The sequence below is a fragment of the Delphinus delphis genome, chromosome 16, assembly GCF_949987515.2.
Source record: "Delphinus delphis chromosome 16, mDelDel1.2, whole genome shotgun sequence".
In the NCBI taxonomy this organism is placed as follows: Eukaryota; Metazoa; Chordata; class Mammalia; order Artiodactyla; family Delphinidae; genus Delphinus; species Delphinus delphis.
The window spans coordinates 11,935,719-11,951,683 of NC_082698.1; the positions used below are offsets into that span (position 1 = coordinate 11,935,719).

At 46.1% G+C, this 15,965-nt stretch overlaps 1 protein-coding gene across 5 annotated transcripts in view; it reads left to right on the forward strand.

Moving 5' to 3' along the window:
• Nucleotides 1–15,965, forward strand: part of SFXN4 (sideroflexin 4) — a 24,405-nt gene continuing 8,440 nt past the window's right edge. For 2 of the 5 annotated variants that reach the window (XM_060033988.1, XM_060033989.1), the window contains exons 1-11: nucleotides 196–1,602; nucleotides 3,477–3,551; nucleotides 4,665–4,691; nucleotides 4,775–4,829; nucleotides 5,393–5,418; nucleotides 6,335–6,388; nucleotides 6,473–6,529; nucleotides 6,657–6,722; nucleotides 7,391–7,469; nucleotides 8,451–8,566; nucleotides 15,725–15,810. In XM_060033988.1, coding sequence (XP_059889971.1) covers nucleotides 1,420–1,602; nucleotides 3,477–3,551; nucleotides 4,665–4,691; nucleotides 4,775–4,829; nucleotides 5,393–5,418; nucleotides 6,335–6,388; nucleotides 6,473–6,529; nucleotides 6,657–6,722; nucleotides 7,391–7,469; nucleotides 8,451–8,566; nucleotides 15,725–15,810 — 824 coding nt within the window. In that variant the 5' untranslated portion in view covers nucleotides 196–1,419. The other 3 variants (XM_060033987.1, XM_060033986.1, XM_060033991.1) reach the window with 2 other exon arrangements.

Consider the following 15,965-nt stretch of genomic DNA (forward strand, 5'->3'; position numbering starts at 1 on the left):
TCGCCGCCCGGCTCCTCCTCCGCGCCGGGCCAGGCGGCCGCGGCCTTTCCCGGCAGCTCGTAGGTCTCAGGAAGAGGAGCAGCTGGAGGAAGAAGCGCGGGGGATGGGCGGCTCCTAGGGTGCAGCAGCGCCGCAGCCCGCATGGAGCCCAACGTGCGCTTCTGGATCACCGAACGCCAAGTACGGCCCGGGCCTGGCGCGTCTGGGGACGGGGAGGGCGTGGGCCGCGCGGCGTGGAGTCGCCGCTGGCCGCGGTGACCTTGGGCAGGCCACGTGGTCGCAGCACCCGCCTTCCCATTTCAGACCCCGGGAGGGGACGAAGGAAACCCAAGTGTGCCGGATGCCGACGGCCATGGCTCTTACCGTGCGTGGCCTCTGCCCCAGGCCTCGCAAGCGAGGGTCGCACAGTATCCCCCTGCAGATCGCACGAACTGAGGAGTCACTCCCCACCACTCAGGGGTCTGCCTTCCGCTGCCTAAGCTGTTGCAGGGCATCAGGTTGGAGAGGAACAGGTCCTCCCAGGAGGCCCCAGCTTCCCCGAGTCTGTAGGCTCAGCCACCGGACAGTGAGACTCGGGGCTGCGGGAAGCCGCCATGGCCGGAAAGTAACCTGGGCCCCATCTCAGAGTGGGGCTGGGCGGCGCTGTCCAGTAGAAATAGGATGGGAGATGCATAGGTAATTCCAAATTTTCTAGTAGCCACATTAAAAAACGCGGCTTTTAAAATTTAAATTTTAATAATATATTGCATTTAGCCCAACAGATATTAACATTTCAACATGTCGTCGATATAGAAAATTATGAATGAGGTATTTTACCTCCTTTTCTGTAAGAAGTCTTCGAAATCCCGTGTATGTTTTTACACATACAGCACATCTCAATTTGGCCTGGCCACGTGTGGCTAATTGGACAGTACAGTTCTAGAGTGTTCTCTTTCAGCCTTTACCTAAAGTAGAGCCTAGCCTGGTTCTCTTAGGTGGGGACGTTGAGGAAGGACAGGGTACTCAAGGTGTCCTGGCAGAGCCAGGCGTCAAAGCTGAAACCACTGCAAAATTTGGGGACTTTTAGGAGCAAACCATGCCTGCTTTCTCCATATGTGAACTGCCTTTATTGAGCCTTCACTGGGGTGTCTGGTTCTTTATGACTAGAGTTAAGCCTTATAACCACTGCAGGAGGGTGAAGAAACAGATTCTGAGACCTTTCTAGGTAGTGCTTCAAGGTCATATGTGGGGTGTCAACATAGGCCCATTTGACCCCAAAGTCTGGGCTTTTAACCCTCAAGAGCACTTTGATATTGGAGTGGTTAAGAGCACAGGCCATTGGGTCATTTCCTGGTTGGGTTTCCTTGAATCCATTCGTGAGTCCTTGGAAGCCTCAGTTGCCTCACCTGTAAGATGGGGTTGTTGTGAGGATTCCAGGAGATGCTGCAAGAGGAAGGCCCTATTAGGTTCTCAAAAATAATGTCGACTGCTCTTATTACCATGTATCTTGGTTTTTCTGCTGCCATTAACCTCTCTGGTGCTCTTGCCCCTCTTAAGTCTTTTATTCAACGATTTCTTCAGTGGACAGAATTATTGGATCCTACAAATTTGGTCGTTTCAATTGTAAGTATTTTCTTGTTTTCAGAGATAGTGAATTTCACATTTTATTCTGAAACGTGAAGACTGTGTGTCCCTTTTGAAAGCAGCTGAGATAACAGAATCCATATATATTATCATGTTTTTATTCCTTGCGAATGAGCTTGTTGGATTGGAAGGGTGGTACATAAAAGCAGACGTCTATTCAACAGGTAGTAACAAAGGGGATCCAGACAAACCTCCCTGGTAATGGAGAACAGACCGGCAAAGCTAGTTGCAGACCTTGACCTAGGGTTCTGAGGGCAAAAGGTATAGCAAGGAATTGGGGGAGGTTGTTTAGAGAAGGCAGGGAGGGAGGGAGGGCGGGCCAGGGAGGAAATGTCAGGAAGAGCGGACTGTAAGCAAAATGGGGGAGGGGGGGCCAGGTGGGCCAGGTCACCCAGTTACTAGGGTTTTGTTTTCCTTTTTTTCTGCTGCGCTGCACAGCATGTGGGGTCTTAGTTCCCTGACCAGGGATCGAACCCGTGTCCCCTGCAGTGGAAGCGTGGAGTCTTAGCCACTGGACTGTCACGGAAGTCCTACTGGGGCTTTTATTTTAATTCAGGTGAACCAAGCACTTCTTGAAGGTCCTTGTGTGTCATTCAGATGAGGGGGGTTTGTACCTAGCCAGGTGGTGAGTAACCAGAAGGGACCAGACTGAGAGCAGTTCCGGGGATGGATGGCTCAGCTGTCCACGTAAAAGATGAGAGTTTGAACTAGCTGTGGCTGAGTGATGAGGAGGAGGAGAGACCCTGTCACCAGCAATGACCCTCGGGGCCAGATCCACAGGGATGATCCTGTCCTTGTGCTCAAATGTTCCATATAGTCTTGTTTACAATAGAGAAAAACAAGAAACAAGCTGAATGCCCATCGGTAGGGAAATAGAGAAATATAATGTAGTATATTCATGCAGTGGAATACTGATTAGCTGTTAAAAATGATGATCTGGTGATCGACCTATGATATGAAGTGGAAACATATGATATGTGTGATGTTAAATGGAAAAGCATGGTATCCATGATGTTTTGTAAAGAAAGCAAGATGCATATAGTACAGCATTTATGCAAATTACAACATAAAAAACCAAAACTACATATTTGTTTTATGGATACATGTATTCATGTACGTACAAATATAAACAATGGACTGGAAGTTTATACCTTGAATTCATAATAGTGGTCGCCTCTGATAGCATGGAGGGGAAATTGAGACTGGGGGTGATGGATCTTTTGGAGGAAAAAATTAGAAACAAATATAACCGAATGTTCACAGTTGTTAATTCTGGGTGAAGGGATTGTATGTAATCATTTTTTAAATTTCCTTGTTTAATTTTTTTTCTCAGATTAAGTAAAAAAGAAGAGAGAAAATAAGACTGAACTGATTAGATGTGGGTATGAGAGAGAGAGAGAAGGGACTTCCAGGTTTCTGACCTGTGTAGCCAGGAGGATGGTGACAGTCAGAGAGGAACCGGTGGAGGAGATGGGGCAGGTGGCAGCAGCAGTGGGGTAAGCCGCTGGAGCTGTCTAAGAAGCAGGGTGGGGGACTTCCCCGGTGGTCCAGTGGTTAAGGAGCTTCCAGTGCAGGGGGTACGGGTTCAGTCCCTGGTTGGGGAACGAAGATCCCATATGCCGCGAGGTGTGGCCAAAACATAAATAAATAAAAATTAAAAAAAAAAAAAGCTGGGTGGTCTGAATCTGAATGACACACAGGACTATCTAATGGAAACTCAGGGAGTACAGAGCCTTAGCTCCACGTTGCTTTAAAATTAAAATCAGGTGTGAGTGAACATGCGCTTCTTAAATCTGTGGGTAAATCGGAACAGTGTTGAGATCATTGCTTGATTTCCTTATCTCCGATTGTAGGAAAAAATAGAAAAATCAAGGCAGCTATTGTTAACACACGAAGATGCATCCGGAAGTGACCTGGAGGACAAAAGGGTACGGCTCTTATTCCCAGGTGTGCCTGGCTCAAGGCTGAGTGAGGTTGCCTTTAGGTGATTTTACTTGCATGGTCTGAAATCAGGTGGGATTTTGCCATTGTAAACACTGTCCAGTTGGGTTAGCTTTTTAAATGTAGGTAGGATTCCTTCTCGTAAACCAGATTAATATTAGTTACTAGTGTTAGGGACTGGTATTAAGAAGAAAAGGCATAGGGTTCCTCCTGTGCAACAGATATTTGCAGTTGCAATATCTGTTGTGAGGATTCTCTGTAGCTGATTCCTGGAGCCCCATGGCAAATTCCAGAATTCAGGCAGGCCTCCAGAGTCAGAACCTACTTCCTACTGGAGGCAGCGAGGTTATAGTCCTGCCCAAAGACTCAAACCAAGTGTTTGTTATCTACCTTGCAGTGTACGGGGCTTTCCGGAGGCCACAGACATCAGTCCCTCAAGGCAGCCTGCGGAAAGCGCACACTTTTTTTTTTTTTTTGCGGTACGGGGGCCTCTCACTGTTGTGGCCTCTCCCGTTGCGGAGCACAGGCTCCGGACGCGCAGGCTCAGCAGCCATGGCTCACGGGCCCAGCCGCTCCGCGGCATGTGGGATCCTCCCGGACCGGAGCACGAACCCGTGTCCCCTGCATCGGCAGGCGGACTGTCAACCACTGCGCCACCAGGGAAGCCCAAGCTCACACATTTAACTTGGTTTTTCTGGGAACTTGTTGGGGCCTCTGAGCTCGCAGCCTGGCTCTGTTAAAAGTGACTTGGCTAATGGCGTGGTCTGCACACAGTTCACTCTGCTCTGAGCCAGGGAGGCTTGCTGCGCTCAGGGACTCGCCCGAGGGACGAGTTAGGTGTTGGCCTCTCCTCGGTTAGAGACTTGGGGCTTTTTAATGCTTTGGTCATTTTCATGTGGATCTTCTCTTTGCTTCCTGTCAGTTCATTCGTTTGATTCATTTGACTCACTTGTTTTGATTTGTTCAGTCCGTGTGGTAGAGAGCAGTTTGCCCTCCAGCCTGTGAGAGGTGGAGCAAACATGGCACCAGAAATGAGACTGTAGAGGAGATTGGCTGCTAAGCCACCATTAAAAGCTATTGCCTGGTTTTTCTCTTTTTAGGTACAAGAAGCTTGGAAGAGAAGTCTCGTAAGTTTCTGCCCCGTCCTAATTTTTAGCCTAAGGTAACAAAACCAAACATCACACTCACCTTTGTGTTCACCCTTCTGAAGTCAACAGTGCATCCTGACAGTAGCAAGCTGATCCCTGGTCCTTTTCGACCTGCAGGTGAGTTGATTCTCATTTTCAGAGTGGTTTGTGACCTTTAGAAAACCTTGCCTCCCTCTGGTCAAGTGTTTGGTTCCCCTGGCAACCAGCCCCCTTCCTTAGGTGCTTTCCCAGGGTCACTGCATTGACATTATCTCAGGTGTGGTTGAAAGGGGCTTGTTATGAAGAATAAGAGACACTCCTTTCACCTTTATCGCCCTTCTCACTTAGGAAATTTCAAGGATTTTAGGCTGTGTGCCAGGAGCAGGGATGAAGAGCAAGTATATGTGTCTTATTCTAAGTCCCAGTGTCACAGATGTATTGAATTCATGTGGAAGGGCGAACAAGGACTTGGAATAAGGGACCACTTACCTTCATTGGGCAGGAGCCTGGTCAGATCTAGCTCTGCTGCACTGATTTAAAGTTCTGCCACGTGCACAGCTATTATTTTTATTAGGAACAAAACAGCATGTGTAAAAAATACCCTTTGACGTCCATGCCTTCATTCGGCCTGAGAAGAGGTTTTTGGGTGGGTGGTTTTCCACTCTCTCTGCTGTCACTGACCCTCTTGTCTTTTTTGCCAGCTCTCCTGCCTTTCACGGCGCCCATGGTGAGTAAGCTGCCGCTCACCGCTCTGAAGCTGGGGCCTAGGAAGATGTCCCCCCATCTCCTAAGCTCAGTGGCTGGTGTCCTCCAGCTCTGGACCTCTGTCCCGTGACTGCCTGATAGATGGTTAGGACCCTGCACCTCCGACCCTTGTCCACTCCCCACCCCACTCCCACATATCCCCCCCGGGCACCAGGGCCTCTTGAGGTCCACAGTGTCATAGGTAATCCTTTCTCTGAACACCTAGCGTGCAAAGTGCTGTGGAGCAGACTGATGAGTTAAGATGTGCTCCCTGGCACAAGCCCATGTCACTGGCTGTCACCTTCTCCCCGCAAGCCCTCCCCTTCATTCAGGCCCTCCCCTGGAAACCGGAATCGCCCCCAGCGAGGCCGTCCACCTTGGCTCTCACGAGGTGCTCTCACCAAGTGACAGCACCCCTCTGCCCCTGCAGGTGCTGCTTCTTAGCTGCCCAGCTCAGTTGCCTGGAGATGGGGACCACTGTGAGGCACCCAGGGGCTCCCAGTGCCCGTGGGTGCCCATCCAACATCACCTGTCCACTGCCCACTAGCCCCCTGCATCGCACCTTCCTCTACTTTCCCTGCTCCTGGGGTCTCAGGTCTGCGTCTCCCTGGGCAAGTTCTTTGCTCCACAAGCCCTCCCTCCCCCCAGACACTCACAACTCTGCTTTATTTTCTTTTTTATTTATTTATTTAATTGGAGTATAGTTGATTTACAGTGTTTCAGGGTTACAGCAAAGTGATTCAGTTATACATATATACCTATTCTTTTTCAGATTCTTTTCCATTGTAGGTTATTACAGGACATAGAATCTAGTTTCCTGTGCTACACAGTAGGTCCTTGTTTATCTGTTTATTTTATAATATATATAGTAGTCTGTATCTGCTTTATTTTCTTTACAGGTATTTTTGTCAATGCTGCCAGTAAAAAGTCTAAAGTCCATGATTTTACCTCAGGTAGCAACTCTTTCTATTTCATAATTATTGAATGTTTTGTGCTTGAAACCAGAATGTGACATGTTAGCCTCTGTCTTCCTGCAGGTTTCCTTCTACACGTACAGTACAGTCTTCAACATTGTCAATGGAAATGCAAGTTATGTGAGTATTATGAGGCCCAGAGGGTATGCAATTTCATATTGTTTCTTTTGGCGATTTTGTGTGTTTAATTATCTTTCCTGGGTAAAACTCTGGTATTTGCTAACTATGAACTTTTGTTTTTCCCTAGGATCGTCGCCCCCATGAGAGTATCTTAGTAGGCGCAGGAGTGATTGCTTCATCCACCTTTTTTGGAGTGTGTATTTTAGAAATCTGTCGAATCTCTTTTATTCCTCAGAATCAAAATTTTACGTTCTAACTTAATTTAGAAAGTGTGATTAAGACACAAGGAAGAAAATAAAAGTCGTCTGTAATCCTGTCGCCCCAAAATTGTGTGATTATGTTCCAGGTTTCTAGGCATGGGCTCAGTACTGTTATCTTTAAAAACAAATTAATTCAGGGGACTTCCCTGGCGGGCCAGTGGTTAAGACTCTGCGCTTCCACTGCAGGAGCTGTGGGTTCGATTCCTGGTCAGGAAACTAAGATCCCACACGCAGCGCGGCACGGCCAAAAAAAAAAAAAAAATTTATTCATGTTTATAAACATGTTACACAAATTGTGTATTGCTTTAGATGTCAGGATACTAATAGGAGAAGATGTCGATTTCAGAGTCCAGTAAGCCTGGGTTCACATCTTGGCTCAAATTTTTAATGGCTTAGTGACTCTGGACAAGTTCTGTTACCTCTCTTAAGTCTCCAAGAGTTCCTCTGATGATCAGGGAGAACATGTCAGTGTTGCAGGAATTAAAACAAGAAATACACGGAGAGCACTTGGCAGGGGTCTGACCTGTAACAGGAAGTAAGTTGACACTAGCTGCTCTCTGCTGGTCCCGTGCAGTAATGATTTTTCTCTCCTATTTTCTAGTTATTCCCTCGTTTGCTCCAAGTAAGATTTTCACTGAATAGCATTTTGAGCAGAAACGTCATTCCTGTCGTCATTCTTGGTAAGCAGGGAGCCTCCCTCCATCTTCGGGGATACCCAAGTCCCTGGGCCACACTGTAGCTGATGAGGGCCGCTGTTTGCATCTTGCCGGTGCCCCCAGGCCCAAATTAGGTCTTTGGTTTGAGAGGTGACACTTTCTCTGTAGATACTCCTTTAGTTGTCCAAGGGTGAACACAAACCTGGAAGCGCAAATTACATTTGAAAGACCCTGTACAAGCCCTGTCCATGTATTATTTCATTTAATCTTGACAACAACTTAGGGGTAGGTAATGTTATTATTCCCATTTACAGATGAGGAGACTGAGTCAAGGGGAGGTTAGGGAAGTTTTCTGGGGTTTCACAGGGAGAAAGTGGTGGTCTAGGGGATTCCAACCCAGTGGTCTGACTCCAAGGGAGTGACAGAGATATTAAGCAATTGTTTTAAGTTTGCCAGCCTGCAAGTTCACTAGTTCACGCTCCACATTTGGGTTTGGGAAACATAGCAGCTTGAAGAGTTAGCAGAATTATGTCAGTGGTAAACTTTGGGAAATTATGTTACAGAAACTTGGTCAAACCAGCTTCAGTAGGGATTTGCGCAGTGGTCCAGTGGTTAAGACTGCACTTCCACTGCAAGGGGCACAGGTTCGATCCCTGATCAGGGAACTAGGATCCCACTTTCCACGTGGCGCGGCTAAAGAAACATAAAAAAACAAAAAAACAGCTTCAGCAAAGCAGGTAGGCGTATTTCAAGGACCCCAGGGTTTCTCTGGGAATCCTGTCGGGGTGTCAGAACCTGGTGCTAGTTTGTGGTCAGGATCCAAGACTGAGAGCCCAGCAATTCTGACCCTACCCCACAGCCCAGAGGAGAGCTTGTTTGGCCCAGTACCACCCGAGGATCAGGAAGCGCAACCATCAAAGAAACAGGCATGACACTTGAAAAGACGGTGCTTTATTGGACCGACACTTATCTCTCTGTTGTGTGTTTTCTTCTTTACATCCACAGCCCAACTCAGTGGAATGAATGTGGTCGCATCAAGAAGTTTGGAGCCCCTGCGAGGAATTGAGGTCATGGACAAGGAAGGCAGTGTCATAGGCTATTCCAGAAAAGCTGGGACAAAGGTAGGGGGACACACGAGATGGAGCTGTAAGCCGCTTGCCTTTTGGGCAACGAATTGAATTGCCTGTTTGAGAGCTGGTAACAAATTCATGTCTCCCTTCAACCTTTTGTTATCTGTCTTTTCTTACGATGCTGAGAGAGAGAATTTACATTTTGTACCCTGATGTTTATTTTTTAAATTTAAAAAAATTTTTAATCTGTTCTCTGCAGTAAGATCTTTTTCTTTTTATAAATTTATTTATTTTATTTATTTTTTATTTTTGGCTGTGTTGGGTCTTCGTTGCTGTGCGTGGACTTTCTCTAGTTGTGATGAGCGGGGGCTACTCTTCTCTGTGGTGCACAGGCTTCTCATTGCGGTAGCTTCTCTTGTTGTGGAGCACGGGCTCTAGGTGCGTGGGCTTCAGTAGCTGTGGCATGAGGGCTCAGTAGTTGTGGCTTGCGGGCTCTAGAGCGCAGGCTCAGTAGTTGTGGCGTACAGGCTTAGTTGCTCCGCGGCATGTGGGATCTTCCTGGACCAGGGCTCGAACCCGTGTCCCCTGCATTGGCAAGTGGATTCTTAACCACTGTGCAACTAGGGAAGCCCCACCCTGATGTTTAAAAGGTGATGCATTAGTCTGGGTTCTCCAGAGAAACAGAACCAATAGGATATCTGCCTATCTATCTATCACCTATCTATATGTATAGTAAGACATTTATTTTAAATAATTGGCTTGTGCAGTTTTTGCACTGGGAATGTGTAGGGCAGGCCTGAAAGCTGGAAAGTCAGGAGCTGATGCTGTGGTCTTGAGGCAGAATTTCTTCTTTGGGAAACCTCAGATTTTGCTCTGAAGGCTTTCCAACTGATTGCATGAGGTCCATCCACCCTATGGAGGGTAATCAATCTCCTTTACTTAAAGTCAACTGATTGTAGATGTTAATCACAGCAACACCTCGGTTGTGTTTGATTAAATACCTGGGAACTACATCCCAGCCAAACTGACCCCTAAGATGGGTCACAGATGGACGTCCACCAAATGTTTGGCCCCTGTCTGAAGGTGAGATCTTGTCCTCCAAGCTCAGCATCTGCCCTCCCAGCCTGCTCTGTACTCGGGGAAGTCAGTGCACATGTCTCTGGGTTTAAGAGAAGCCCTCCGTGTCCACCTCCCAGTGGATTTTCTTAGAGTCTTCATCTTTAAGGACCAGTCTGCTCTCAAGAATGGCCTGAGGAAATCCAATGCTCTGACCTAAAACTCCTCTAAAAGGCCTCCATTTCTAAGACTTCTTATTGTTAAATAGTTTACTCTTTTGCTCAATCCAACACAGTAGCTTCTGTCTGCATTCAGCTCAAAGAACCTGCAGTAGTCTATGGTTTCATTTGGGGTATAGACTTTAAAAAAAAAAAAACCTTTCGGGAAGTGAGATCTTTTTTGATCTCAGTGAAGTGACGTTAGCTAAAGAACTGTAACGTGAGGCAGTTGCTCACAAAGCAAAGAGAGTAGCTGGGCCTCTCAAAGTGTCTGCGTTCAAGGGGGCTCCCTGAGCCAGCTGGACCTCCTTCCGCCCAGAATGCTGGTGGGAGAGGTGGTCAGATAAGATGGCCTCTCAGTTGATCAGTAAATACATCATTATTTGGCTCGTGAAACATGTTACTCTAAATCCTGTCACCGATTTACAGAGCTGAATTGTAAACCACTGGATACGTGCTACAGTATTCCCACCAGCCCGTCTAATAGTAGGTCTGGAAATAGTGGCCGCCTTTCTAAATGAGTTACAACAGGGACATCATAATTGCAAGTAACAGGAGAGAAATTGCTGCCAGAAATAAAATACCTTGTTTTGGAAATGAAGGTTCTATGTTTAAGAATCCACCCTAAAGGGTCCACCAGAGGGCAGACAGCAGAAGCAAGAAGAGCTACAGTTCTGCAGCCTGTGGAAGGAAAACCACATTCACAGAAATATAGACAAAATGAAAAGGCAGAGGACTTGGTACAAGATGAAGGAGCAAGATAAAACCCCAGAAAAACAACTAAATGTAGTGGAGATAGGCAATCTTCCAGAAAACGAATTCAGAATAATGATAGTGAAGATGATCCAGGACCTCGGAAAAAGAATGGAGGCAAAGATGGAGAAGATGCAAGAAATGTTTAACAAAGACCTAGAAGAATTAAAGAACAAACACCTAGAAGAATTAGAGAACAAACAAGCAGAGATGAACAATACAATAACTGAAATGAAAACTACACTAGAAGGAATCAATAGCAGAATAACTGAGGCAGAAGAATGGATAAGTGACCTGGAAGACAGAATGGTGGAATTCACTGCTGCAGAACAGAATAAAGAAAAAAGAATGAAAAGAAATGAAGACAGCCTAAGAGACCTCTGGGACAACATTAAACGCAACAACATTCGCATTATAGAGGTCCCAGAAGGAGAAGAGAGAGAGAAAGGACCCAAGAAAGAGATTTGAAGAGATTATAGTTGAAAACTTCCCTAATATGGGAAAGGAAATAGCCACTCACGTCCAGGAACCGCAGAGAGTCCCAGGCAGGAGAAACCCAAGGAGAAACACACCGAGACACATAGTAATCAGATTGACAAAAATTAAAGAAAAATTATTGAAAGCAACAAGGGAAAAACGACAAATAACATACAGAGGAACTCCCATAAGGTTAACAGCTGATTTCTCAGCAGAAACTCTACAAGCCAGAAGGGAGTGGCGCAACATGTTGAAAGTGATGAAAGGGAAGAACCTACAACCAAGATTACGCTGCCCGGCAAGGACCTCATTCAGACTCGACAGAGAAATCAAAAGCTTTACAGACAAGCAAAAGCTAAGACAATTCAGCACCACCAAACCAGCTCTACAACAAATGCTAAAGGAAATTCTCTAAGTAGGAAACACAAGAGAAGAAAAGGACCTACAAAAATAAACCCATATCAATTAAGAAAATGGTAATAGGAACATACATATCAATAATTACCTTCAGGGCTTCCCTGGTGGCGCAGTGGTTGAGAGTCCGCCTGCCGATGCAGGGGACACGGGTTCATGCCCCAGTCTGGGAAGATCCCACATGCCGCGGAGTGGCTGGGCCCGTGAGCCATGGCCACTGAGCCTGCGTGCCTGGAGCCTGTGCTCTGCAATGGGAGAGGCCACAACAGTGAGAGGCCCGCGTACTGCAAATAAATAAATAAATAATTACCTTCAATGTGAATGGATTAAGTGCTCCAACCAAAAGACACAGGCTCGCTGAATGAATACCAAAAAAAGAGACCCATATATATGCTGTCTACAAGAGACCCACTTCAGACATAGGGACACATACAGACTGAAAGTGAGGGGATGGAAAAAGATATTCCATGCAAATGGAAATCAGAAGAAAGCTGGAGTAGCAGTGCTCATATAAGATAAAGTAGACTTTAAAATAAAGAATGTTACAAGAGACAGGGAAGGACAGTACATAATGATCAAGGGATCAATCCAAGAAGAAGATATAACAATTATATATGCACCCAACATAGGAGCACCTCAATACGTAAGGCAACTGCTAACAGCTATAAAAGAAGAAATCAAGAGTAACACAATAATAGTGGGGGACTTTAACACCTCACTTACACCAGTGGACAGATCATTCAGACAGAAAATTAATGAGGAAACACAAGCTTTAAATGATACAATAGACCAGATAGATTTAATTGATATTTATAGGACATTCCATCCAAAAACAGCAGATTACACTTGCTTCTCAAGTGCACACGGAACATTCTCCAGGATAGGTCACATCTTGGATCACAAATCAAGCCTAGGTAAATTTAAGAAAATTGAAATCATATCAAGCATCTTTTCTGGCCACAATGCTATGAGATTAGAAATCAGTTACAGGCTACAAACAACAAATGCTGGAGAGGGTGTGGAGAAAAGGGAACCCTCTTGCACTGTTGGTGGGAATGTAAATTGATACAGCCACTATGGAGAACAGTAGGGAGGTTCCTTAAAAAACTAAAAATTGAATTACCACATGATCCAGCAATCCCATTACTGGGCACATACCCGGAGAATACCATAATTGAAAAAGACACATGCACCCCAGTGTTCATTGCAGCACTATTTACAATAGCCAGGACATGGAAGCAACCTAAATGCCCATCAAGAGATGAATGGATGAAGAAGATGTGGCACATATATACAATGGAATATTACTCAGCCATAAAAAGGAACGAAATTGGGTCATTTGTAGAGATGTGGGTGGACTTGCAGACTGTCATACAGAGTAAGTCAGAAAGAGAAAAACAAATATTGTATGTTAACGCATATATGTGGGATCTAGAAAAATGGTACAGGTGGACCAGTTTGCAGGGCAGAAATAGAGACACAGATGTAGAGCACAAACGTATGGACACCAAGGGGGGAAAGTGGTGGTGGTGGGGTAGTGGTGGGATGAATTGGGAGATTGGGATTGACATGTATACACTAATATGTATAAAATAGATAACTAATAAGAACCTGCTGTATAAAAAATAAATAAAATAAAATTCAAAACAAAAAAAGAATCACCCTAAAGAAACATCTTTAAATAGCTTGAGGAGAAATTTACATAGTATAAAATTCATTGTAAGAGTACAGTTTCAGGAATTTTAGTAAATTCAAACAGTTGTGCAACCATCACCACAGTCCGATTTTAGAAGATTTTCATCACCCTAAAAATTTTTCATGTGCCCATGTACCATCACTCCCCCTCCCAGCCCCAACCCCAGGAAAACACTGATCTGCTTTAAAATTTATTTATTTATTTGTTTTTGGCTGCATTGGGTCTTCGTTGCTGCATGCGGGCTTTCTCTAGTTGCGGCGAGTGGGGGCTGCTCTCCGTTGCGGTGTGTGGGCTCTCATTGCGGCGGCTTCTCTTGTTGCAGAGCACGGGCTCTAGGCACGCAGGCTTCAGTAGTTGTGGCTACGGGCCCAGTAGTTGTGGCTCACGGGCTCTCGAGTGCAGGCTCAGTAGTTGTGGCGCACGGGCTTAGTTGCTCCATGGCATGTGGGATCTTTCCAGACCAGGGCTCGAACCTGTGTCCCCTGCATTGGCAGGCGGATTCTTAACCACTGTGCCACCAGGGAAGTCCCCTGATCTGCTTTATATCGTCATAGTTTTACCTTTTCTAGAAGTTTCATACAAGTGAATCATACAGTCTTTTTGTGTAGGGATTCTTTGACTTTTGAGGTCCGTCCAACTTTTAAGGCATCAGTGGTGTGTGGCTTTTTATTGCTGACCAGTGTTCCATTGTATGGCTGTACCACGTTTTGCTTGTCCACTCCCCAGGCAATAGATACTGGGATTGTGTCCAGTTTTTTGCTATTACATGTGATGCTGCTCTGACCATTTATGTACGACTCTTTGTGTGGATATATGTTTGCATTTCTCTTCAACTCAAATTTAAGTGCAGGGCATGGGTATCGTTGTGAACTGTTCACAGAGCTGGAGAGAAGAGTGACAGCAAATGTTTAATCTACAAGTTGTTCCTCAGCACCTCCTCCCTACTGGGCGCTGTGCTGGGCTCTGGAGACCCACACCCTCACCAGTCAGCATCCCTCTTCTCCAGGGGCTGGGGGCGGGGAGGCAGCCTCGGGCCCTGCTAGCTACCCACTTATCTAGCCCAGCTCATCGAGAGAAACTTCCTTTTTTGCATGAAGGCCAATTTAGGGTAAAAGAAAGGTTTGATGGTCTGCTCTTTTTTAAGTGTTTATCTTTCTCTTAAGAATAAAGTGTCTGCGACCGTGCGTAAGCATTCTTTTATCACTTCCCTGTCACCGAAAGGTTTATTTTCTTTGGCTAAAATTTCAGAAACTGCGTAACCAGCAATATCTGATTGTAATAGGGCACCTTTGATCAGATTTCAGGAGCCTAGTCCGTGCTGTTTTCCTTGGCCTGGCCTTGTCAGCTACTCAGTTGCAAGCTGTCACGCGTCTTGCAGCGTCTCCTCATGACCGGTGTCTGGTCTGGAATGTCTTCTCTTCCACACGAGACAAATGGAGTGAGGCTGGCCTCGCCTCACTGACGTTGAAACACAGCATGCTCCGCAGCCACTTTTCTCCTCCTGGAGTCAAACAACTTTATCTTGTATTCCTGAAAGTTTATTTTAAAAGCCACCCTTCTTGGCGCCCTCTGTCCTCGTGGGGGAAGGACATTCCCGCAGAGGATCGGGTGAGCTGAGCGTTAGTGTCCTAAGCAGAGAACAGGCCTGCTGGGTACAGCAGAGGAGCCCAGACAGCGGGCTGTAGCCCCAGGGTCACAGGGTCCTGGGGTTATGGGAGGACAGAAGTGCACAGAACAGAGTTCAGGGGAGCGAATGGTGGGGAGAGTGCCTGTCCAGCTTACGCTGAGCGGTGCTGTGTGTGGAGCTGTGTCTTATCCAGGGCTTGGGTTCTGAAGTTCACATGCAAGTGTCATCTATAGTCAGAAATTTCCCTTGAAAGTCTCTGACATTGCTCTTGAGTACACATGATATTGTGCATATAACCCATACAGTCAATCATATGTTTAAATGTTCAATATAGAGAGTAACGTATATTCTAGAAAAGATGACAACATGGTAGGAAATGTACATACGTGTTTACGCAAAATAAAATTTTATAGCACATTGTTAATTACACAAGCAAAAGATGGGTGCATACAGGAAGACATATTCATGCTACATGTGGGTGTGATGCCACACCACTGCACTCGCAGCTGGCCTTCCTCCACTGGAAGGGGTGGGAATAACTTGGAGGGCCTGTTCAGGAGAGGAAGGCCGGTGGCAGAGTCCTGGACTGGAAGGAAAACATGGAGCGGTCCTCAGTGGCAAGTCCAGTCCAGCATTTCCATCAAACGGACTGCCATCTGGTTCTAAGTAAGGATTTGTCCGTAAGCTGCTTTTGCTTGTGCTTGGTATTTTATTTGGGGTGGTTTGGGGGAGTGATGGAGACCACTGTGGAGTCAGGGAGGTAAATCCCGTCTCTGGTTCCTCTGGCACCAACCCCAGGCATCCTCTGTACGCGTGCACGTCAGGCGCTGCCTTCACCTTTTGCATGTGCATTGTTTTTCTAAGAGAGAAGGGAGAGCTGCTGTTTGCCGGCCTCTGTTGTGAGTTGCAAGATGCCTGCAAACTGTCTTACTCCACGTGCTAAGCTGCTTTCTTTTCATTTCCACTAGGCCGTTAAAGACACAGCAACATCCAGAGTTGTGCTGTTTGGGACCTCAGCTTTTATCCCTGAAGTCTTCTCATACTTTTTTAAAAGGTAAGAGGTATGCTCATCTCCCCAGGTAGGAATAAACATTTTAACAATCAAAATTGTATAAAACTGGTCAAGTACTGAACCTGGTTGGAGAGGTGGGAATAAGTTGCTTCAGGAATCTTCCTTCTAAACACGCTTCATCACAGTTAAGATAGTAG